The sequence below is a fragment of the Abramis brama genome, assembly GCF_963993115.1.
Source record: "Abramis brama genome assembly, chromosome: 14".
NCBI lineage: Eukaryota > Metazoa > Chordata > Actinopteri > Cypriniformes > Leuciscidae > Abramis > Abramis brama.
Genome location: NC_139976.1, coordinates 35,710,001 through 35,733,430, shown reverse-complemented (window position 1 = coordinate 35,733,430; position 23,430 = coordinate 35,710,001). Strand labels below are relative to the sequence as shown.

The following is a 23,430-nucleotide window of genomic DNA, read 5'->3' as shown; positions in this document are numbered from 1 at the left end:
TCTACATCCCTCAATCACCCAATAATTTGAATCTAAACTAAAGTGTGACCATATATATTTATAGATATATAGATATAAAGAGATATATAGAAATTGATAGATTAATGCACATATTTTATTACATTTGATTAATTATTATATCCATTTTTTTAATTTTCTATTTTATTACATACTACATATTTGTATCTGTTTATACATTAATATTGGCCACCATATGTGTTTTTCACTTTTGTGTTTTGCATAATTAATGTACATTTACATTTACATTTAATCATTAGCAGACGCTTTTATCCAAAGCGACTTACAATTGAGGAGAGCAATAGCAGCAGTTAAACTACCAATAGTTAAGTAACAATGCAATGTTTTCTGTCGCCTCTTACAGGGTTTCTCTGGTCTAGATGGAGCTAAGGGAGACGCCGGCATTGCTGGACCCAAGGTTAGATTTTTCTTCAATTGTATGCTCTTGTATGTTCTTGTGTACATGCAGATATCAGATTCGGCCTGTGAACACGCATGCTAATTTGACTTTACAGATGTGCTGATGTAGTGTGGACTCTCTGTTGATTGTGTTTCTGATTACAGGGAGAGACTGGTTCTTCTGGTGAGAATGGTGTTCCTGGAGCCATGGTGTGTGATTATAGATGGCATTTAAAGTCCATGAATAGTTCTTCGAAATGATGCCATTCTTCTCACATTTCCTCTTCCATCTGCTTGTTTCAGGGTGCTCGTGGTTTGCCTGGTGAGAGAGGTCGCCCTGGTCCCCCTGGCCCTTCTGTAAGTGTCACATCCATGCATTATTGTCTCTGTGGAGTAGAGAATAAAAACCTTCATTTTTACTGTACAGTATTACATATTCACCTCTACTGAGTTTGTACACAGTATGAGACTCATTTTATACTGTCTAATATACTGTTCAGCTTATCCAATGCAGTTCAACTCAATGCAAATTAACTCTTAACTCTGATTCACCATGAGCAACCATTTATAAATGTCAAAATGAGAATGCACCTGGTGGTACACCTTTTGTCTAAGATAATGAAAACTAATTAAAATACATCTGCCACTCGTTCTGGAGAGTTCTTGAGGCATGACGTTTAAATGCTCTCTTTTGGACAGAGTTGTTGATCTTCAGGCAGGGTTCAAGGCCATCATTCAGTGTCATTATCGGTTCATAAAAATGAACGATTGTAATGTTTTTGTTTATTTCTTTGTTTTCTGCAGGGTGCTCGTGGTAATGATGGCAACACTGGCGCTGCTGGACCTCCCGTAAGTCTCTTAAGAGCAATATTCTGGTAATACAGCAGTTATTTACTAGAAGAATCTACTGATAATTCAAATATCACAATACTCTATATTTATTGATACTAAATACAATTTAATGTTCAAAGGACTCATTTTAAGATGTGAAAATGAAGCAGTGGATTTGGAGGAATGATTCAAGTAATCATGATGTTAATAATAGTTTAGTTATTATTAGTACTACAACATATTGTTACACCTGATCAAAGTCGAATTAATCATTTTGATGTATTATAGTGTGTTTAATTCACTGATTATTATTGTTCTGCTACATTAGGGACCCACCGGCCCTGCTGGAGCTCCTGGTTTCCCTGGAGGTGCTGGTGCTAAGGTATGGTTCACATGACAAATGATGGACCCACTTCATTATTGAACATTTCAATTAATCGTTTGATACAGTGCACTTATTGTGTGCATACATGTTTTTACATTGTACTTATATTTAAAAATACCTGCATGTCATTACATCTGTAATTCATTTCTGTAGTTACATCTATAATTACACTGTTGACCTTCCATTACACCTTAAACCTACACATACCACTACACCTGTCACTCATATGCAACCTCAAAAGCAGCAAAATTGTTTTGGGTAACACTTTATTTTTTTATAGTGTCCTTGTTACATGTACTTGCTGTAGTAGTAACACTAAGTTGTGCATAATTGCATGCAGCTAACCCTAAACCAAACCCAATTCCTAACCCTAACCCTATAGTAAGTACATGTACCTTATACAAAGTACAAGTACATTTGCAATACAACATGAACTGAATAAGTGCATTGTACATAACAATTAATTTAAGTAATGTTTTTATGGTCATCATTGGTACAGATGCCAACAGTTGTCATGTTCATTAAAGCAAAGCAAAAATAATTAAACAAAGCTATAAGTACTTCCTAATTCTAATTGATTGTTTCTTGACCCTGTTGTTGCATGTACAATATTCTTTGGATAGAAGTGTCTACTAAATTAATAAATGGAAACGCCCGTGGGAGTCACCCTCCTATAAATAAACTGACAATTCACTGTTTTCTTCTTCTTCTTTGGCTTCTATAGGGAGAAACTGGCGCTGCTGGAGGCCGTGGTTCAGAGGGACCCCAGGGAGCCCGTGGTGAGCCTGGTAACCCCGGACCCGCTGGTGCCGCCGGTCCTGCTGTGAGTATTCGCATCACAAAACACCACTGTGTATTTGCTAGAAAGATTTGAAATGAACTACATTTCAAAAGGAAATTTGCTTGCATAGTAGCAACAGAATAATGGTACGTTTAAATTACAGTTGTAGATTCAAATGTAAACTATATTATCTGCTGACATGAATATACAACATTTATTACTAAAATAGTTTTCTGTAAAAATGCTTTGAAACAATGTGTCTTTTAAATACAAATAATTTTGACTTGAGAGATTGTACGGAGCCCCTAAAGGGACATGGTAATGGAAAAAATATGAAATGGGAGGAAATGTATAAATGTCAATGCTTTTGAGAAACTTTTCAAACTTTTGAGTTTGAATGCAAAGTTTCTCAGGGGAATGCAAAACTTTTGCAAGGGTACCCAAAAGCATTGAAATATTTTTTTTTCACCCATCTCATATTTTTTTGTCCCTTTAGGGACTCCTTAAGTTTAAGATATCAATGGATGAATATGATCTTGTATAAAATGTACGACAAATGCATGGATAGCCCACCTAAAGCTGAAATTATCTACAAAACAAAGTGTGATTGGAGTATAATTTAAATGAATTGAAATAAGTTCATTTAATGGTGTGGAGAATAAGATGAACATGACTTCACTTGTTTTCTGCACAGGGAGCTCCTGGTAGTGATGGTGCTCCTGGTGGCAAAGGATCTCCTGTAAGTATTTATATGTAATATATAATATCCCACACCAATCTGTCTATATCTTTTATTTATGCTGTTGCCCTCTTTACAACGATGATTTGCAATGATGTTTTGTAGGGTGCTGCTGGTATTGCTGGCGCTCCTGGTTTCCCAGGATCCCGTGGACCAGCTGGACCCCCGGGCCCTTCTGGTGCTCCTGGCCCCAAGGGAAACAATGTATGTACACTGCATTTTATTAAGAATGCATGAAAAGTATAGTAATGTTTCAGTGCTTTCAGGATTGCAGATATGCTATCTTTAGTTTTGAAACTGATATTACAGGAGGCGTGACTTACGGCTGGATGCAGCACAGCCCTTTTGCACAGATTTTCGCTCCGATTTGCAGTCTGATCAGTAGATGCTATTATCCGAAAATCAAAGCCAGTCAGCAGATTATTGGCAGTCAGAATTGTCACAGCAGTGTATGATGGGTACAGGCTCCGTCTTTAGGCTGTGATTTCATCCAGTTAGTGCAGATCAAGAATATTTGATGTTTTCAGTTAACATCTTAACCTCTTAACCTCTTTCCTGTCTTATAAATGTACATTAAGTTGCTTTGGATAAAGAGGAGTGGATACATTAGAGTCTTATGCTCTAATTCCAGGGTGATCCAGGTCTCCAAGGCCCTAAGGGAGATGGCGGTCCTAAGGGAGAACCTGTAAGTAGCTTTGAAGCATTGATAATTTCCTAATATTTTCAGAAACCTGTAATAGTAATAGTTGCTATTCTCTGTTTTAGGGCCCAGTCGGACCCCAAGGTCTCGCCGGACCTTCTGGTGAGGAAGGAAAGAGAGGAGCTCGTGGTGAGCCCGGTGGTGCAGGACCTGTCGGACCCCCTGGAGCCCGTGTAGGTTAACCTTACCAAAACTGTGACAGTTCGATTCCAGCATGCTTTTTTTGCTTGTTTGTTTCTCACCTTTTGTCTTTTTTCTTTCGAAAGGGTGCCCCTGGCAACCGTGGTCTGCCTGGCAGTGATGGAGCACCTGGACCCGGGGTAAGATTACTGAGCTCGCAAATCAAGGCCGTGAATCTTGCTAAACTGAAGCTCTGAACACTTTAGTAAATGGTTCATCTGGTAACCTTCAAATGTGCTTTACACTACCAGTCAAAGGTTTGGAATCATTAAGGCTGCATTTATTTGATAAAAAAAAAGAAAAAAGTAAAATGTTTAAAAGGATCATTTTCTATTTGAATATATTTTGAAATGTAATTTAATCCTGTGATCAAAGCTGAATTTTCAGCATCATTACTCCAGTCTTCAGTGTCACCTTCAGAAATCACTATAATATGATGATTTGATGCTCAAGAAACATTTATGATTATTATCAGTGTTGAAAACAGTTCATATTTTCGTGGAAACCGTGGGGTAAGATAAAAAAAAAGAGATATTAATAATTTTATTCAACACAGACACATTAAATAGATCAAAAGTGACAGTAAAGACATTTATAATGTTACAAACGATTTCAAATTTCAAATAAATGCTGCTCTTTTAAACTTTCTATTCATCAAAGAATCCTAAAAAGGGTTTCCACAAAAATATTAATGCCATCACAGGAATAAATTACATCTTAAAATATATTAAAATAGAAAACTATTCTAATAATATTTCACAATATTATTGTTTTTACTGTATTTTTGATCAAATAAATGCAGCCTAGGTCAACAGAAGAGACATCTCTCAAAAACAATAATATATCTTAATGATTCCAAACTTTTGACAGTAGTGCACGTGGCAACAAACTGATTTTAAGTTAGAAATATTATTTAATGGGACTGAAATTACATAAGAGTCAAGTTTACATAGTTCTGTTTAGTCTAGTTTAACCCATATATCAACATTCAAATCTAAAATTGAAGGGTTTAATGTATTAATTAACAGCACAGCACTCAATCTAGTCCTGACTGCTCACTGTAATGCTGTTTAATGCATTGAGAAGGAGCTGTCCAGGGTCCTGTAGAAGATTGCTGTTGGTAAAATACTAAAAGTGGCCATTTAAATCACAGGGTGCCCCTGGTGAGCGTGGAGCTAATGGACCAATGGGAGCTCAAGGAGCCACTGGAGAGTCTGGTCGCCCAGGAGAGCCAGGATTGCCTGGATCTAAGGTGAGAATTAGGCTCTTTAATGTTATGTAAAACCATATTAGTAGAATAAATAGTCTGTATTTTCGCCTAACCTGATGCTTGTTGTAGGGTATGACTGGTGCCCCTGGAAGCCCTGGGCCTGAGGGCAAAGCTGGACCTTCTGTAAGCAAATATATATATATATATATATATATTATAATTCCCTGCTTGTTTTTGTTTGTATGCAATATAAGACTCATATTAGACTCTAAATCTTGTTTTTAAAGTAATGTTTGCGTGAACCTCTTTTACCCGTAGGGCAATCCTGGACAAGATGGCCGACCCGGACCTCCAGGACCTGCTGGATCTCGTGGTGCTCCTGGTGTGATGGGATTCCCTGGTCCCAAAGGAACTGATGTAAGTTACTGCAAAAAAAGCTATGAATTATATATTTAAATAGCTTTATCTTGATCAAAACCAAACCTTCTCTAAACAACACATTAACCCTGTAGAGCCTACTGTATCAAGGCCTCTAAATGATCAACATGATCAAAACTTTGCTGAAAAACCTGTTGCACACAATCTACTACATGCCTTCTGTCGTCTGATTGATAGTTTAGACTTTTTTAATATTTGAAGATGAACATTTACTGGACTGAAGCAAAATACTTATCCATACATCATTTTTAGAAAAATTAAGTTCAAATGGGAGAATCAAATATGATCCATCAGGCTTTTGATACATCATCCTTGTATTGTATTGAATTATGTGTTTTAAAACTACAGAGCTTTGATCATAAAACTATGCATTTAAATATCATATTATTGGAAGATGTAGAGTTATGACTGATATTTATATGCATTTTATGTAAGTAGTCTGTAAGTAGTAATTGATTTACAAGCGATCAGAATTTCATCTTACTTTTTAGCCATATGAATATCAGCATCTGAACCAAACTTCATAATTGTGCTCAGTTTGGGCCTGAGGTGTTTTTTCCTCAAACATGAGCTTCATATTCTCACTATATCATACTAAATGATCCATAAAAGCCTGATGTATAAATATAATTCTCAACAAAACACTTATGCAAACTTTGTTTATATAGTATATATTGTCTAAAGCTTCAATAGATTGTTCCTTTTCGGAATATTATTTGATATGTCAGGTTTACAGGGTTTATTTCTTACTCTCTTGTGAAATAAAAAGATTATAAAAATATCAGATTTACAAACTGCTCAATGACATTTTTAATACCTTGATTTATTTCTCTTAGGGTGAGGCTGGTAAGGGTGGTGAGAGAGGTGTTGCCGGACCCCCTGGTGCTTTGGTACGTACTGAATCACACAGATCTGTAGTATTTTCTGAGCTTTATGCAGCCTTAAGCATTGCTTTAAGCACTTGAATCATGTCTGAGCAGGTGCATTATGATGCAGTGTTTGTTTCTGTGTGTTTTTATAGGGCGCTCCTGGCAAAGATGGTGATATTGGTGCTCCTGGTGTTCCTGGACCTGCTGTATGTGTGCTTAAACCTCTTAAATTTGATATGTGAACTGTTTATGTTTCTGCTCTAACTTTCTCACTGCTCTGTGATCTCATAGGGTCCATCCGGAGAGAAGGGAGAACAGGGATCTGCTGGTCCTCCCGGGTTCCAGGTACGCTTGAACACCCTTTTTATATTTACTTTGAGTGTAATTTAGATGAAAATATGATGATATGTTGCCCTTACTTCTTTATTTATCCTATGCAATCACAAATATGTTGGTTATAAAGGAGTGCAGTATTTTTGTTCAGTGTTATTTATTATGTTCACTGTCCAACAGGGCGCTCCTGGTGAAAGTGGTCCTTCTGGTCCTTCTGGTCCAAGAGTGAGTATCTCTTTCTAAATCAATTCACCTATTAAACTATAAGAACAATCTGACTTCTATTTCTACCTTATTTTCACTATTACTATTACTACTCTTATGCTTACACTGCAAAAACACAATCATTCTCTTAGTGTCAGCATTGTTTTTCAGGAAAAATATCTTAACATCCTTAAAACAAAATAAATTCACTTGAGAAGCAGAAAAAGTATTCTAGGAATATATCTTGATTTATTTTAAATAAAAGTTTTGAGAAGATAGATATATCGCTTTATATATACAGGTGAAACTCGAAAAATTAGAATATCGTGCAAAAGTTATAATTTTGATGATTATGGCTAACAGCTTATGAAAACCCCAAATTCAAAATCTCAGAAAATTAGAATATTACATGAGATCAATAAAAAAAAAGGATTTTAAATACAGAAATGTCGGCCCTCTGAAAAGTATAATCATGCATATGTATATAGTTATACTAAATATATTAGTTTCACCTTTTCATTTGAATTACTGAAATACACAAACTTTTGCATGATATTCAAATTTTTCGAGTTTCACCTGTATGTATTTTTGGTGTATAAAAAAAATTATACACCTCAATAAATGTATTTTTTTATTAAACAATATGGTGGCTTTTCCTCTTCCCGCTTTCCTCACTGCTCTAGTATACCGTTTCTGTTAGTCAGCTGGGATGAAATACAGCAGAATGATATTTCTAAATGTGTCACGCAGGGTGACCGAGGTTTCCCCGGTGAGCGTGGCGCCCCTGGACCTGCCGGCTCTACCGGTCCCATATAAAACTCCAGGACTGACTGGCCCTCGTGGTGCCCCTGTAAGTTATTAGGATGCTCCCGAAAACCTCATGAAACATGGACATAAACACAAAAAATGCTAAATTGCACACACAGTTTTGTCACAGTGTCTGGTTTGTGTTCCCTGGGTGTCCACTAGAGGTCCTCTTCCCGCACGGTGTCCTACACTCTGTTACTACATTTCCCATGATCCTGTCTGTCACTGAGTGTTCATTGTGTTCAGCTGTTTCTCGTCACCTCATTTAGCACTTGTGTATATATACCCTGTCAGTTTCAGTGTTTGTCACGGAGTCCTTGTTTAATGTCCTCACACTTCTGTTCGCTGCCTGTTCTTGTTCGTGTTTTATGTTCTTGGATTGACTTATTGGAGTTTGACCATTTGCCTGAACTGATTGTGAGTACGGATTACCCCAATAAATTAACTGCACTTGGATCTCTCTCTTTTGTGTGTGATTCGTGACAGAAGGACTCCGTCACCTAAGAGATCCAGCATGATGGGGTTCCGTATCCTCCCTCCTACCACTGAGAAAGAGAGGATGGGGCGTGTCCAAAATTTGATGAGCTTTCGTCAGCAGGGCCTGCCGGTGGGTTGCATAGCTCAGTCATTTTGGACGCTCTCGAGAGGAATGGGATACAATGAGGCAGCATTAAAAGAAATTTTTAATACCTGTCTTGATCCATTGCCAGGGTGGGAAATGAAGGGTCTGGAAGTCTTGGACTTTTGGAGTTTTACCAGATACCTTGAGCATCGGAGTCAGTGGGATACTCCAGTGGTCCCAGTTCCGGTGGTCCCGAAACGGAGAAGGAAGACTCCCTCCGTGACTGTCCCGGTGGTCCCAGTTCCTGTGGTCCCGAGTCCGGTGGTCCCGAGTCCGGTGGTCCCGAGTCCGGTGGTCCCGAGTTCGGTGGTCCCGAGTCCGGTGGCTCCAAGACACAGGAGGAAGAGAAAGGCTCCCTCCGTAACTGTTCCGGTGGTCCCTGTTCCAGTGGTCCCTGTTCCGGTGGTCCCGAGTCCGGTGGCTCCTAACACGGAGACCATCCCGGAGATGACTGCCGTCCCTGATGCACCACCCAGGCGTCTTGCTCTGCCCGCGCCGCCCAGGCGTCATGCTCTACTGGCCCCGCCCGAGCTGCTCGCCTGCACCACCCCAGCGATCCGTCACGTCTGCCGGGCCTGTGTCTTCGGACAAGATGGCCGCCACAGAGACTGTTCACGTCACGTCTGCCGAGCCTGTGTCTTCAGACAAGATGGCCGACGCCGAGCCTGTTCACGTCACATCTGCTGAGCCCGTATCTTTGGACAAGATGGCCGCCACAGAGACTGTTCACGTCACGTCTGCCGAGCCTGTGTCTTCAGACAAGATGGCCGCCACAGAGACTGTTCACGTCACGTCTGCCGAGCCTGTGTCTTTGGACAAGATGGCCGCCGCCGAGCCGGTGGTGTCTGTTCCTGAGCCGGTGATGTCTGTTCCTGAGCCTGAGCCGGTGGTGTCTGTTCCTGAGCCGGTGATGTCTGTTCCTGAGCCTGAGCCGGTGGTGTCTGTTCCTGAGCCTGAGCCAGTGGTGTCTGTTTCTGAGCCTGAGCCGGTGGTGTCTGTTCCTGAGCCGGTGGTGCCAGTTCCAGTGCCTGAGCCGGTGGTGCCAGTTCCAGTGCCTGAGCCGGTGGTGCCAGTTCCAGTGCCTGAGCCGGTGGTGCCAGTTCCAGTGCCTGAGCCGTTGGTGCCAGTTCCAGTGCCTGAGTCGGTGGTGCCAGTTCCAGTGCCTGAGTCGGTGGTGCCAGTTCCAGTGCCTGAGTCGGTGGTGCCAGTTCCAGTGCCTGAGTCGGTGGTGCCAGTTCCAGTGCCTGAGTCGGTGGTGCCAGTTCCAGTGCCTGAGCCGTTGGTGCCAGTTCCAGTGCCTGAGTCGGTGGTGCCAGTTCCGGTGGTACCAGTTCCAGTGCCAGTTCCGGTGGTGCCAGTTCCAGTGCCTGAGCCGTTGGTGCCAGTTCCAGTTCCTGAGCCATTGGTGTCTGTTCCAGTTCCTGCGCTGTGGCCGCCTGAGGGGTCTTCACCGCCGTGGCCGCCCGAGGGAGAGTCTCCGCCCTGGCCGCCCGAGGGAGAGTCTCCGCCCTGGCCGCCCGAGGGAGAGTCTCCGCCCTGGCCGCCCGAGGGAGAGTCTCCGCCCTGGCCGCCCGAGGGAGAGTCTCCGCCCTGGCCGCCCGAGGGAGAGTCTCCGCCCTGGCCGCCCGAGGGAGAGTCTCCGCCCTGGCCATCCGAGGGAGAGTCTCCGCCCTGGCCGCCCGAGGGAGAGTCTCCGCCCTGGCCGCCCGAGGGAGAGTCTCCGCCCTGGCCGCCCGAGGGAGAGTCTCCACCCTGGCCGCCAGATGAACTGTCGTCTCCGCCCTGGCCGTCAGATGGACTGTCTGCTTCACCCTGGCTGCCGGCTAAGCTGTTCCCCCCTATTCCTGTTCCCCTCCATGGACCTGGCCCCCCATCCCGCCCCCTGATCCTCCACCATTTCACCTCCCGCCTGGACTCTTGTTTTGTTTGTCTTGGAGCGTCTGGTAGCCGCTCCGTAGAGGGGGGGTTATGTCACAGTGTCTGGTTTGTGTTCCCTGGGTGTCCACTAGAGGTCCTCTTCCCGCACGGTGTCCTACACTCTGTTACTACATTTCCCATGATCCTGTCTGTCACTGAGTGTTCATTGTGTTCAGCTGTTTCTCGTCACCTCATTTAGCACTTGTGTATATATACCCTGTCAGTTTCAGTGTTTGTCACGGAGTCCTTGTTTAATGTCCTCACACTTCTGTTCGCTGCCTGTTCTTGTTCGTGGTTTATGTTCTTGGATTGACTTATTGGAGTTTGACCATTTGCCTGAACTGATTGTGAGTACGGATTACCCCAATAAATTAACTGCACTTGGATCTCTCTCTTTTGTGTGTGATTCGTGACAAGTTTATGATCAGCATTGCTCTGTAACTGCACTTATTTATGACCCTAAAAACCCTACACATTTTTAAGGCCGCTAAACCATCAACATGTTCAAAACTTTGCTGAAAAACCTGTTTCACAATCTATTACATGTCTTATGTCATCTGATTGATGGTTTCTATCAAGCCTTCTAGCAAAATTCTATAGCTATCATCTTACTAAGACTATCTTATTGGGAGATATAGAGTGACAGACAGCTGATATTTATATGCATTTCATGGAAGTAGTCTCATACATTCATAAAGATCTCATTGATTTATATTACAAGCTATCAGAATTTCATCTTACTTTTTGGCCATATAAATATCAGCAAAATGCACCAAATTGCATATTTCTGCTCAGTTTGTGCCTCTGTTTTTTTTTCCTTCTTGAGTTAATTTTTTTTTTTAGGTTTAACATAAACTGTTCCATTTAAACATAAAAGTTTGTGTTTACATAATGTGTGTGTGTATAGTATAATTTTTTACATCTCATGTACATATACACACATGTGTTTGTGAGTGTGTGCATATATACACAGTATATACACATAGACATATATATACACACACATTATGTAAATAAACTTTTTTTAAATTGTTAGATGTGATTAATCGCGATTAATCGATTTGACAGCACTAGTTTAAATGGATTTTTCAGATTTTTAATTGATATGTCAGGCTTTACTTGATTGCATTGCATTTAAATTTACAGAATGTGAGTGATTTATTGCAAGTCATTGAAACATTTCTGTGCCGTATCTTCACAGGGTGGGCGCGGTGAGGTCGGTGCCCCTGGACCTGCTGGTTTTGCTGGACCTCCTGTAAGTATAACAATCTCATCCTACATTTGTCAGTCAGTTCTTACCTTGTGGTATTTAAAATCACTGAGCGTAAGTGTGTCTGTTCTGAATGCAGGGTGGCAACGGACAACCTGGTGCTAAGGGAGCGTCTGGTGACACCGGACCCAAGGGAGATGCTGGAGCTCCTGGACCTGGTGGACCCGCCGGCCCACAGGTATTTCATATTACATATTACTTTTCTGTTGTGCTTAAATAGATGTACATCCTATATAATATCCTTATCATCGGTTGTTGTGTTTAACAGGGACCCGCTGGTGCTACTGGAGCTAAGGGTGCTCGCGGTGGTGCTGGACCTCCTGTAAGATTCAATGCTATCCGTCATTTATTACCAAATTAGATATTAGAAATTTGTCACAATTCAAAGCCTTGACTCTATACTTTTAAAACAATATTTATTATTTGTTATTTTAGTATTATTGAGATCCTATTATAGTTCCAGTATATATTATTTATTTATATTTTATGTTTTTTCTGTTTTGGTAATTTTGTTTTTTATGTCTAGTTCCCCCCCCCCCCTTTTTTAGTTTTAGTTATTTTATTACATCAGGTTAATCTGTTGCTTTGGCGACTAGCTCAAAATAAAATAAATGTAAGATTTTTTTTATTTATTTACATTTTTATTCCATTTTATTGTCATTGCATAACTTTCAACAAAATTAGTTAGCAAACCTTACGGTGCATCCACACACGACAGCACAGCAACAGTTAACAGTGATTTTATTTCAAATTACATTTTTATGGTTTTAGTTTTAGTCTAATATTCTGGACTTTTAGGGGCTTTTTATTTAAAGACCTCAAGACATATTAGCAATTAAGCATATCAACTTCCATTGCATAAAATATTAAACTTATATGATTTAAAGTCAGTTCTATTCAAGTTCATTTTTTAATTGGTTTGATATTTTATTTAAATACACATACAGCCATACTAAATGTAGCAATACTTGTTTGCTCTGATATGATATTGCATAGCATGTTTCTGTTGCACGGTTTCCAAGTGTCTTTGTTTTTAATAGGGTGCTACTGGTTTCCCTGGTGCTGCTGGTAGAGTCGGACCTCCAGGTCCTTCTGTAAGTATTGTCTGTTCCAAACAATGTCTAAACCAGGGTTTCCCAACCTGGGGTTTCCTGGGAAAAAATATTAAATTATTTATTTGTGTGTCAAGTGACCGTTAAGTGACATCAGAGAACCATTTACATGTGAATGTGTTGTTAAATTATCAAAGTATACTCGAAGTAAATATTTCAGGCCAAAATGGGTTCGGCTGACAAAATTGTTTGGGAATCCCTGGTATAAACAAATACTTAACATATATTGACTTAATATATTCAGTGTTTACGAGCTTCAAATCATTTAATTTCATGTCATATTTTCTCAGGGTGCTGCTGGACCCCCTGGCCCAGGTGGTGCTGCGGGTAAAGAAGGACAAAGAGGTGCCCGAGGTGAGAGAGGTCCTGCTGGTCGCCCTGGAGAGGCCGGTGCCGGTGGACCCCCAGGACCCTCTGGAGAGAGGGGTAGCGTTGGTCCCGATGGTCCCGCTGTAAGTAATCATAGTTTCAACCATAAGCCGCTTTTCCACAATCAGGCCAAACCGTTCTCACTGCTTAAGCGCTCCATTCCATGCCGATCCGGCCCAGCCGGTACGGATATGGTTTCATTTGTGTATAGTTGGTTAACCGTGCTGAGAACAGGCCGATAATTGTTTGTGATCGCGCCGTACCGAACCAAGCTCAAGTGGAAAATAACTGGAACCGTTCAGCCGGTGTAACTGTGGAAAAGCATCTGTGATGCTAAGTTGAAAGTAACCTTCAGTTTGCTCCGCTGTCAAATCACATGTATAGCGCTTTATACAATACAGTCTGTTTGCTTCACAGTAAAAAAAAAAAAAAAGCAGGAAAGTTAATCAAAGTTCGGAAATGAATACAATTTCAGCTCTAAATCAGCTCTGAACAGAGAATAGGATCACTGAACCACTCAATTTGGTTCAATGTTGATTAAATTCAGTTCAATAACAGTGTCTTAGTTTTTGCAAAGCGAATCAGTTTAGAAACCAGTTAAATTTCTCTAATTATGATCATCTAAAGATCATCAGTGTGAAACAAGCTCAAGTCAGCAATACGCAGCGCTACAGAAGAATCGAATAGTGTTGTTATCAAGCTCAAGTCAGTTCAATGTTGATTCAGTTCAATTCAAAACAGTGTTGATGTTGCAGAGTCCATCAATTATGAAACTAATTCAAATCAGCTATAAAGCAGCTGTACGGTAGACAATATTGTCATTATCCAGCTCAATTTAATTATTATCCCGTAGTGTTGGTGCGGTCAAATCGATGGTATTACTGAATATTAAGAGTCTTTTAAACCCATTGTCTTTAGGGTCCTGCTGGTTCTCCTGGACCACCTGGTGTTATTGGATCCCCTGGTATTGTTGGTCTTCCTGGACAAAGAGGAGAGAGAGTTTCTCCGGTCTCGCTGGACCATCTGTAAGTGCTTAAATAACAGATTAAATTTAATATAGATAAAGTCAATGTAAAATCTAATGTAAAATCTAAATGGCCCCTGTTTGCTTTAATGTGCATTCCTCGTCATATTGTGCTTGAGTCGTTGGTGCGTTTGTCTGCATAATCTAATTGTTCATCCAAGGCCAAACTTTTCTCCTCATTCTCATGTGAAAATATTCTGTTACTGTTTTAAACTGGGTTGCAAATGCAGTTTTAATGCAGTACACTTTTGACATCCCTCATAATATCCATCCCTATCACCCCAGGGAGAGCCAGGCAAGCAGGGACCCTCTGGGCCTCTCGGTGAGCGTGGACCTCCTGGACCGATGGGCCCTCCTGGACTGGGTGGAGCTCCTGGTGAGGCTGGACGTGAGGTGAGCAAACTATAGATTTCAAGACTTATGTTAAACCAGATTTGTTCCGGTCAGACAACAAAAGGGCCACATACTGTACAGCGTGATGGAGTTATTTTCATTACGTCACTCCTCTCTGCAGGGCAATCCTGGACATGATGGCGCTCCTGGCCGTGATGGTCCACCTGGACCAAAGGTAAGCGCAATCACACACTCTTACATAGGCATCCTATCCAATCAAGACATTCTTTAAAATATTGTAGCTATTTGACATGAAATATATACATTTTTTATTCTTTTTATAATTATTATGCATGCAGCTTTTATGACCTTATTTTGAATTCAGAGGTTATTAATTGGAAAATGTGTATTTTGTACGTTAAAAAAATTATTTGTCTCATCGCAAGACCATTTATGTTATCTAGTGAAGAAAAGCGGCCCACTTCATATTAAGTGTTTTTAACTACTATGTACTAATATTTAAATTAATAATTCGATACAGTGCACTTACTGTGTACATACATGTAGTTATGATGTACTTATATTTAAAAATACCTGAATGTAATTAATACATCTTAACTACTCCTTAACCTTCCTTTCAACCTAACCATATCCATATCCATATCCCAACCCCAATAGCAGCAAACGGTACAACATGAACACAATAAGTACATTTCTTTAGATGCATAGCATTAGACACCTTATACAATTTATATATACAGTATATACAAACACATAAATATTTATAAAATCGGTTAATGGTTATAGGGTAATATACAGTCATTATCACCCTACTGTCATGCTATCTGGGTTTGTTTAGTATCCCTTACGAAATAAATGAATGCATATAAGTTGTTTTCTGCTTGGCGTAGGGAGACCGCGGTGAGTCTGGCAACCCTGGTCCTCCTGGTGCCCCCGGTGCTCCCGGAGCTCCTGGTCCCATGGGTCCATCCGGAAAGAATGGTGATCGTGGAGAGGCTGTACGTTTTTAAATCCCAGAATTGTTTCTGAAAAATTTGCCAGAATTATTTTATAAAAAAAAAATGAATAAATACACGTAATGCATCCATACCAAAATTACAGGTTTTATTATTATTTTGAATGATTTTATTTCATTCTCACTTTAAATTTAGTTACAGTTTTAGTACTTTTAGGTTAATTTGAGTTATTTTTGTACTTTAACTTAATCTGAATGGAAATGAGATATTTTATCATAGGTCAAGTAATGAAAATGTTTTTATGGTTTTAGTTTTAGCTACGATTATAACGCCGCACTGTAACACTAAAAACATTTTATGACATATTGATATATTATCCTGAATTATCTCATGCTATGATTGTGTTCAACATTGTTCTTTTCTTTCTTTCTTTCTTTCTTTCTTTCTTTCTTTCTTTCTTTCTTTCTTTCTTTCTTTCTCTTCCTTCCAGGGTCCTGCTGGTTCTGCTGGTCCGTCCGGTCCTGCTGGTGCTCGTGGTGGCCTGGTACGAATTTCTCATTTGTATCAGTTATTCATCTTGTAGTTATTCATCTTGTAGTCTGATCATTGTCATCTCTCTTCATGCAGGGTCCAGCTAGTCCACGTGGAGACAAGGGTGAGGCTGGCGAGGCTGGAGATAGAGGCATGAAGGGACACCGTGGCTTCTCTGGAATGGCTGGAGTTCCTGGACCTCCTGTAAGTGAGCATAATATCACAGTTACACACTGAATCTGAACCGCTGAATCCACTGAATGTTTTTAGGGATCTCCTGGTGACCAAGGACCTGCCGGACCCTCTGGCCCTGCTGGACCTCGTGTAAGTAGCACATCACATATCATGGGTTTTATATGACCTCACTTAAATAATAGTCAAAAAAATTATTTTTATAACGCTTTATACAATAAAAAATTCATCAATTATGAAATTGCTTTAATTACAAGCTCTACAGAAGACATTATTGTCAGTTATTATCCAGTTCAGTTCAGTTCCAGTTTTGTTCTCATCTCATAGTGCATTACATATTTCTAAATATTAAAGACAAAAGTGACATTAACCAGGTTTCCATCCAAGTGTTTTTTTGCGAAAAAAGGTTTAGCGCATCAAAATGTTGACCGATATAGCTGATGGAAATGGCAATTATCGATATTTTTTTGCAAATGTCGACACAATCCTTTTCCGTTTAACTTGAGCGCATACATTCTATGTCGATACTTTAAATGACGCGAAAAACTAGTTTGGAAACACTTTTTGTCGAAAAAAAGGGCTTTAACGCAAATAAATGTGGTGTCACATGATTTTCATCACGTGCGCACTAGTGGCGCCAGGATTTTGATTGTAGGTGAATCAAAGAAAACTGGATGGGCCAGTTAAAATAAGCAACAAAAAAAAACGGGTTCCCCTTCATCTCCGTTTCAGCGCTTTTCTGCGGCACTGAGGACAGCGACTCAGTAGCCTACCTGAATTTAATGCGTAATTAGCATAGGTTTAAAAAAAATTAAACAGGAATTTTTTGTTGCTTTTTTAACACAATTACAATTTCATTTAATTTATTGTTTAATAAAATTATAGGCCTATTATTTTTAGTTTATTAACAGCAACAACAGCTGTAAAGATGAAGTTGACGATCGCCATCTCCGTAGTACGCGCCTATAGAGAGAAATGCACATCATGAATTACATAACCAGAGAGTAGCCTATTTCTTTTCATTTTAAATTGTTAAAAAGACATTTCAAGCTTTCTTAAGATAGGCTATATTTTATGTCTGTGAGGCATATGCTGAGTTTCGTTAAGTTAGGATGAGATGCGCTCCTGTTCACGAGCAATGCAAGTGACCGCGCGGGCGCCTCTATGATTGTTGTCTGTTATATTTAAATATTTGTATTTATTAAATGCAGGCAATTGGTTGATAAATTTTTTTTTTTAAATTAAGATACAATTTATACAAAACGAAATTCACTTTAAAAAAAGTCTTTCAGCAAAACTTAACTTAATTAAGTGGTCAAAATCATGTCTGACCCGCTCCATGTCTCTCGATATTGCTCATCCTATCTTACTCGTGCGGTTCACTTTTCATAATCAACATAGATGAAAAAATAACATTATAATATTTTAACAAATATGAAACTAAATGCGCTTATTTAATGGCAACAACAGAGTAGGCCTACAGACTCTCTATTTGTACAACTTGCTGCACATTCATTTTATTCTGAATTTTGCACACATAAGTTGAAAGGCATTTGTTTGTGCATGCATGTAAAACATATCTGCAACATTCATCAAGTTCACTGATAATTATGCGTGCATTTATTAATTATTATCAGAGAGAGAGAGTGTGTGTGTGTGTGTGAAACGGCACAGGTTTTGTGATTTTGGCTAAAAACGGCATAATCATCATTTAAAGACCACTGAGAATGTTTAAAAATAGCTCAAAATATGATCAGAGTGGGACTTTAATGAATAATGTAACAAGGAGCATGTAAACTGCGTTGTTTGTTTATGGAATGGATCGCAAATAGATCTGAATGAAGAAACGTAGCCTACCATAGTAGAAAATGTACCAGGCCCACCCGGGCCCAATGGTATCAGGACCAATGAATCCACACAGCATCTCAAACGTCGGCCGTGTCATTCTAAAATGTTGCACCCAGAGACTTTCTGTAAAGTGTCTCTCCACAACTTCCTCCCAGAACGCCGTATTGCATGGTCTCTCCCAGACCCTTGGACTTCGTCGCGTAACGGTATAGTTAATTTGAGCCCTATCAGATGAGCAACTGTTTAATTCTGCCGTCGTCTTCTGATATTTCGGACACTTGCAATTATTTGTGAAATTGAAATGACAGTAAGCTGGCAAATTTCAATTAACTGCCTGAATACTCTCTCCATTATTATTATTTTTTTTTTGTATTTGTTTGTTTGGTTTTGGGGGGTGTGCTGACTGGAACCCCAAAAGGTAGAATTTGCGATAAAAAATAAAATAAAATAAAAGATGTATGGAAACGGCTCAAGGGCACATTTTTTTTGCGATACACCAAAACATATGCGACAAATCGCTTTCGTCATTCGTGACGTCATCACGCACACAATCTTATCGGTAAAAGGCCAATTGAATGGAAACAGTCTGGAGACGGCAAAGTTCGTAATGTTTTTTTATCGCATATTCACTTTGTCGATAACATAACAGCGCAAAAAGTGGATGGAAACTAGGCTATTGACGATAGTAGAGAAAAAAAACACATTTACTTTCTTTGGCTTATACTACATGATATAAAGACATGACATTCTGTCATTGTTTATTTACTTTAATGTAGTTACAATCTCATATGACTTACCTTCTTATGTTGAAGACTAAATTAGATGTTTGGCAGAATCAGGGTTGCCATATCCCAAACCAAACAGTTTAAATGTAGCCCGATTCTGCGGGAAAACTGCAAACTTGGCAACCCTGGGCAGAATGTCCTCACTGCTCTTTTCCATACGACAATAGCAGTTGACAGGCTGAATCTGTGTGATAGTTTGGTGTGTTTTGCTCTGAAAACATTGCTCTGAAATGAGAAATCACAGGACAAGCTTCTGCATGCAAACATTGTAATATTCCGAACGGTTTCATCTACTTAATAGGGACCTTCTGGTTCCAATGGATCTCCTGGTAAGGATGGCATGAATGGTATTCCTGGACCCGTTGGACCCCCTGGACCCGTGGTCGCTCTGGAGAAATGGGACCCGCTGTAAGTCTGAAATCAACACAATTTTACTGCTAAATTATCTCTTTTAAGATTTTTTTGTGGTCTCTGTTTTAGCCATAGACTGTAAAAAATGGTTTTAGCGTGGACTTCAACAGATCTAAATAACATCCAATTGGATGTACTCATGTGATATTCTCTCTCTTAACTAGGGTGCTCCTGGTCCTCCTGGACCTGCTGGCATCGGTGAGCCCTTCCTTCCCATGCCACAGAGCGAGAAGGGTCCAGATCCACTGCGTGGAGGCTACAGAGCTGATGATGCTGGCGTTCGTGACCGCGATGCTGAGGTTGACACCACCCTGAAATCTCTGAGCCAGAAGATTGAGAACATCCGTAGCCCCGAAGGAACCCAGGCCAACCCTGCCCGCATGTGCCGTGACCTGAGGATGTGCCACCCTGAATGGAAGAGCGGTAAGCATGGACTCGATTTAAGGCAGTAGATCAAATGCAGATGTATTGAAATGATCGTGCATTTCGAAGCTCTGAAATTCACTTAAATCTGTTTTTCCTGCAAGGATCTTACTGGGTGGACCCCAACCAGGGCTCTCCTCTGGACGCCATCAAGGTTTTCTGCAACATGGAGACTGGCGAGACCTGCGTCAGCCCATCTCAGACCACCATCCCCATGAAGAACTGGTACACTAGCAAGAACATCAGAGAGAAGAAGCATGTTTGGTTCGGAGAGTCCATGCCTAATGGCTTCCAGGTACGTCAAGGCCTTATACTGGGATATACAGAGATACATAGACTGTGAAAAGACCAGAAACTAAAAAAAAAATATTTAGCTGATAATTTATAAAATGCATTACGTTGTTTAAAATATATTTTATATTTCAAATACAAAACAGTGAATGAAAATCGAAAATTTTCATTACTTACAAATTTAATTAATGGTCTTGAAATACTGCAGAATTGAAAGTATTTCTTTCATTTGATAAAATATATTACATTTTACATTAAAAATACATTTTAAATGTTTATGTGCGCATATATACATTACAGATTATTATTTTCTTTCGGATCAAAGGTCTGAAACCTGTTCCAGCAAACCATAAATAACAAAATAAACAAATAAATAGTTTTAGGATTTTTAATGGAAAGTTTTATGAATTTTATTAAAATTTTGATTAGTTACAAATTTGATCATTTGCTCAAATAGTGCAGAATTTTAAATATTTTATTTTATTACTTCAAATTAAAGAAATATTTCAGATTCTGCACTATTTTTAAGACATGACTCAAATAATCACATTTTTGACATTGACATTTTGTACAAAAGCTAAGATTTTCTAGCTTCCACTCAAGCTCAAGATGCTCTCTAGAACCAAACACAAGCATATTCATTAGTTGTCTCAGAATACATCATGGTCTTCGCTGATGAATACAGGAAGTAATGTGGTGTCCTCTATGTAGTTCCAGTATGGCAGCGATGGCTCTGATCCAGAGGATGTTAACATCCAGCTGACCTTCATGCGCCTGATGTCCAACGAGGCTTCTCAGAACATCTCCTACCACTGCAAGAACAGCATCGCCTACATGGACGAGGCCACGGGCAACCTGAAGAAGGCTCTGCTCCTGCAGGGCTCCAACGACATCGAGATCAGAGCCGAGGGCAACAGCCACTTTACATACAGAGTCAGCGAGGATGGCTGCACGGTGAGCACACCACCATCTCTGCCATTGCTTTTTCTTTTGCCCCCATATGTCATGATTCTGCACTCATGTCCTTGATTTTCTTTAGTCTTGAGGCAGAATCATGACAGACCCGTGTTTTATGTGCAAGCACATGGCCTTTTGCTGGGCCATGTGCTTGTGTTGTCTCGTTCTCTTGCCCCGCCCCCTTGTTATCCTCGTTTTGTCATTATTGCTTCACCTGTGTCACCTGTTTCCCTCATTAGTTTCTCCCTATTTAATCCCCTTGTGTTTGCTGTCCTGTGCCGGTTCATTGTCATTCATTGTATGAAACAATCTGTGAGTAACCTGTTGAAAGTCTTGTCTAGTGAGAAGAGTTTGATCCTGTCTTAGCTGTTAGTTTATTGTCTGAGTCTGAGTCCTAGTCTAGTCTAGTCTTGTCTGTCTAATATCTACCCTGTCTTGTTTTGCCCCCTCGTGGGTTTTGTTTTCCCTGTTTTTTCTGTAATAAATGTAGTTCACTTGCATACTGTCTGCGATTGGGTTCATCCTCCAACCTCATAACACCATATTTGTGTTCCTTTGCTTCCTCATAATGTTACTCAAACAGAGCACTGCAGAGATGACGTGTTTTTGTAGTCCAGCCTATAAGTTTGCATCACCCTCGTTCCTCCGACAAAAAGCCAGTAGGATTATTGCAGAAAATAACGTTTTGCTCATCATGATAAACTTAATTTTATGAATTTTGATGCCTAAACACAATAGCTAAGCTAAGTAAAAAGCTCAATGTAGGCTTTAAATGAACTGCACCACAGTTAAGATTTCGACAACTCTCAGTCTTAAAAAAACAAAACAATTTCTCTGAACATTTGAGTTAGTTTGCAAGCGTGTGCGATTATAAACACAATGAGGCTGTGAAAGCACCTTGTGAGTCGATGAGTTTGTGTTCGGCTGATGATGTTTAATGTCTATTTGTTAGACAAGTAAAAGAATTGTGCTTGTGAAAAGAAAACAGCTCGTGTTCACCACAGACCTTATTTCAGGCATTTAACTAAAAACCCACTGACTTCAGGACGATTGCGTGCTAAACTACACAAATACGTCATCCCTGCAGCATTCTATTAATCTTATCATAATTCATTTGTCCTTTTTTGTTTGTTTGTTTTCCACAGTCACACACTGGCACATGGGGCAAGACAGTCATTGACTATAAGACAACGAAAACATCTCGTCTGCCAATCATTGATATCGCTCCTATGGACATTGGTGCTCCCGATCAGGAATTCGGTGTAGAAGTTGGCCCAGTCTGCTTCTTGTAAAAAGAAAAATCTGGACATGACTTTGCTGTTTTTTTTCTAGCAGTCATCTTCAAATCTTTTCCTGTTCATTAAAAAAAACTCTAATTCGGTTGCAGTCGATCCATGTGCTTAAACCTGAATCCTTGAAGACGGTGCTTGTTGCGATTCCCATCTTGAGAAACATTCTAAAAAACAAAATCGAGGACCGCTACATTAGCCTGTATCACCATCATGGACACTTCATGAGAATCCTTTGCATCAGCTGACAACAAGAAAATAATATATACTTGTAAAACGCCCCGCCCCCTGGAGTCCACAGGAAAACTACCACCTGGTGACTTTTTTTGACCACTGCAAAAGGACAATGAAAAACAAGCAAATGCTAATGTACCATTCTCTGGTGTTGAATAAATATGACAAACGACAGCCAAGTGTCTTGTTCCTTCTAACTGAAAGTAAAGCATCACACAGGGAACAGATTTAGGTCAATGGTATGACATCATCTTGATATAACGGCTACCTCAGGACAAAAAAGTGCATGGAGATTTTGGGGGAAACGAGGGCAGTTTTTTTTTATTCAACCGAAGTGACCGATTAGTAACAGGAATGAAAAGGTGCTACTTCCTCTCCAGGTCCTGTCTGTGGTGTGTTTGTATCTGAGAGAAAACAAACTCATTTTTATACTGTCACTTACACTTGCAGGGCCTTTTTGGTGCTAAATGTCAGCAGAATGTCTTGATGTCAATGTGATGCAATTGCTCTTATCAAAGTGTCAGCGGATGAGGAGAATAAAACAGCAGGATAGGTCGGTTACTGTAGATTTGCACTTAATCTGATACGGGTTAAGTGGATGGACTGATTGCCAGTTCGTCTCATTTCCATTTCCCCTTCCTGAAGTTTCTAGAGAAGTCTTATTTTTGTCTGTACGTGCCGCTCCCCCCGTTTCCGGATTTTATTTCTACTTTCAAAATGCAATGCACATCTTTTTTTCTATTTTATTTTTGTTTTAGTTTGTTTGATTTGTTTTCAGTGAAAGGTTTCTTTATAAAAACTTAAATGAGGCGGCAAAAAGAAAAGTGCACGGAAGAAATAAACCCTCCAATGGTTCCAACAAAGGATCTGTACTTATTTTGTACATGTATAGTATTTCAAGATGTTTTTAATTATTTTGGATGTTGAAATAAAGCATGTTTATGTGGTCAA

At 39.9% G+C, this 23,430-nt stretch overlaps 2 protein-coding genes across 2 annotated transcripts in view; both read left to right on the top strand.

The window, feature by feature from the left end:
- The window catches only part of LOC311096461 (uncharacterized protein), a 16,637-nt gene extending 4,811 nt beyond the window's left edge, over window positions 1-11,826 (top strand). Inside the window, exons 5-25 of the mRNA XM_084135633.1 lie at window positions 383-436; window positions 583-627; window positions 721-774; window positions 1,222-1,266; window positions 1,577-1,630; window positions 2,358-2,456; window positions 3,109-3,153; window positions 3,259-3,357; window positions 3,785-3,838; window positions 3,919-4,026; window positions 4,120-4,173; window positions 5,187-5,285; window positions 5,373-5,426; window positions 5,562-5,660; window positions 6,518-6,571; window positions 6,703-6,756; window positions 6,842-6,895; window positions 7,064-7,108; window positions 7,838-7,937; window positions 11,635-11,688; window positions 11,783-11,826. Coding sequence (XP_083991759.1) covers window positions 383-436; window positions 583-627; window positions 721-774; window positions 1,222-1,266; window positions 1,577-1,630; window positions 2,358-2,456; window positions 3,109-3,153; window positions 3,259-3,357; window positions 3,785-3,838; window positions 3,919-4,026; window positions 4,120-4,173; window positions 5,187-5,285; window positions 5,373-5,426; window positions 5,562-5,660; window positions 6,518-6,571; window positions 6,703-6,756; window positions 6,842-6,895; window positions 7,064-7,108; window positions 7,838-7,903 — 1,236 coding nt within the window. The 3' untranslated portion in view covers window positions 7,904-7,937; window positions 11,635-11,688; window positions 11,783-11,826. The remainder of the gene's footprint in view (window positions 1-382; window positions 437-582; window positions 628-720; window positions 775-1,221; window positions 1,267-1,576; window positions 1,631-2,357; window positions 2,457-3,108; window positions 3,154-3,258; window positions 3,358-3,784; window positions 3,839-3,918; window positions 4,027-4,119; window positions 4,174-5,186; window positions 5,286-5,372; window positions 5,427-5,561; window positions 5,661-6,517; window positions 6,572-6,702; window positions 6,757-6,841; window positions 6,896-7,063; window positions 7,109-7,837; window positions 7,938-11,634; window positions 11,689-11,782) is intronic.
- Window positions 8,964-23,430, top strand: LOC311096555 (uncharacterized protein; the record flags this gene model as incomplete). The annotated part of the gene is made up of 18 exons (XM_084135752.1): window positions 8,964-9,080; window positions 11,635-11,688; window positions 11,783-11,881; window positions 11,972-12,025; window positions 12,744-12,797; window positions 13,106-13,367; window positions 14,103-14,209; window positions 14,494-14,601; window positions 14,723-14,776; window positions 15,453-15,560; window positions 16,009-16,062; window positions 16,146-16,253; window positions 16,320-16,373; window positions 19,176-19,283; window positions 19,450-19,708; window positions 19,813-20,003; window positions 20,711-20,953; window positions 22,102-23,430. 18 exons carry the CDS (start codon window positions 8,964-8,966, stop codon window positions 22,246-22,248), a joined length of 2,181 nt encoding a protein of 726 aa, XP_083991878.1. The 3' UTR covers window positions 22,249-23,430.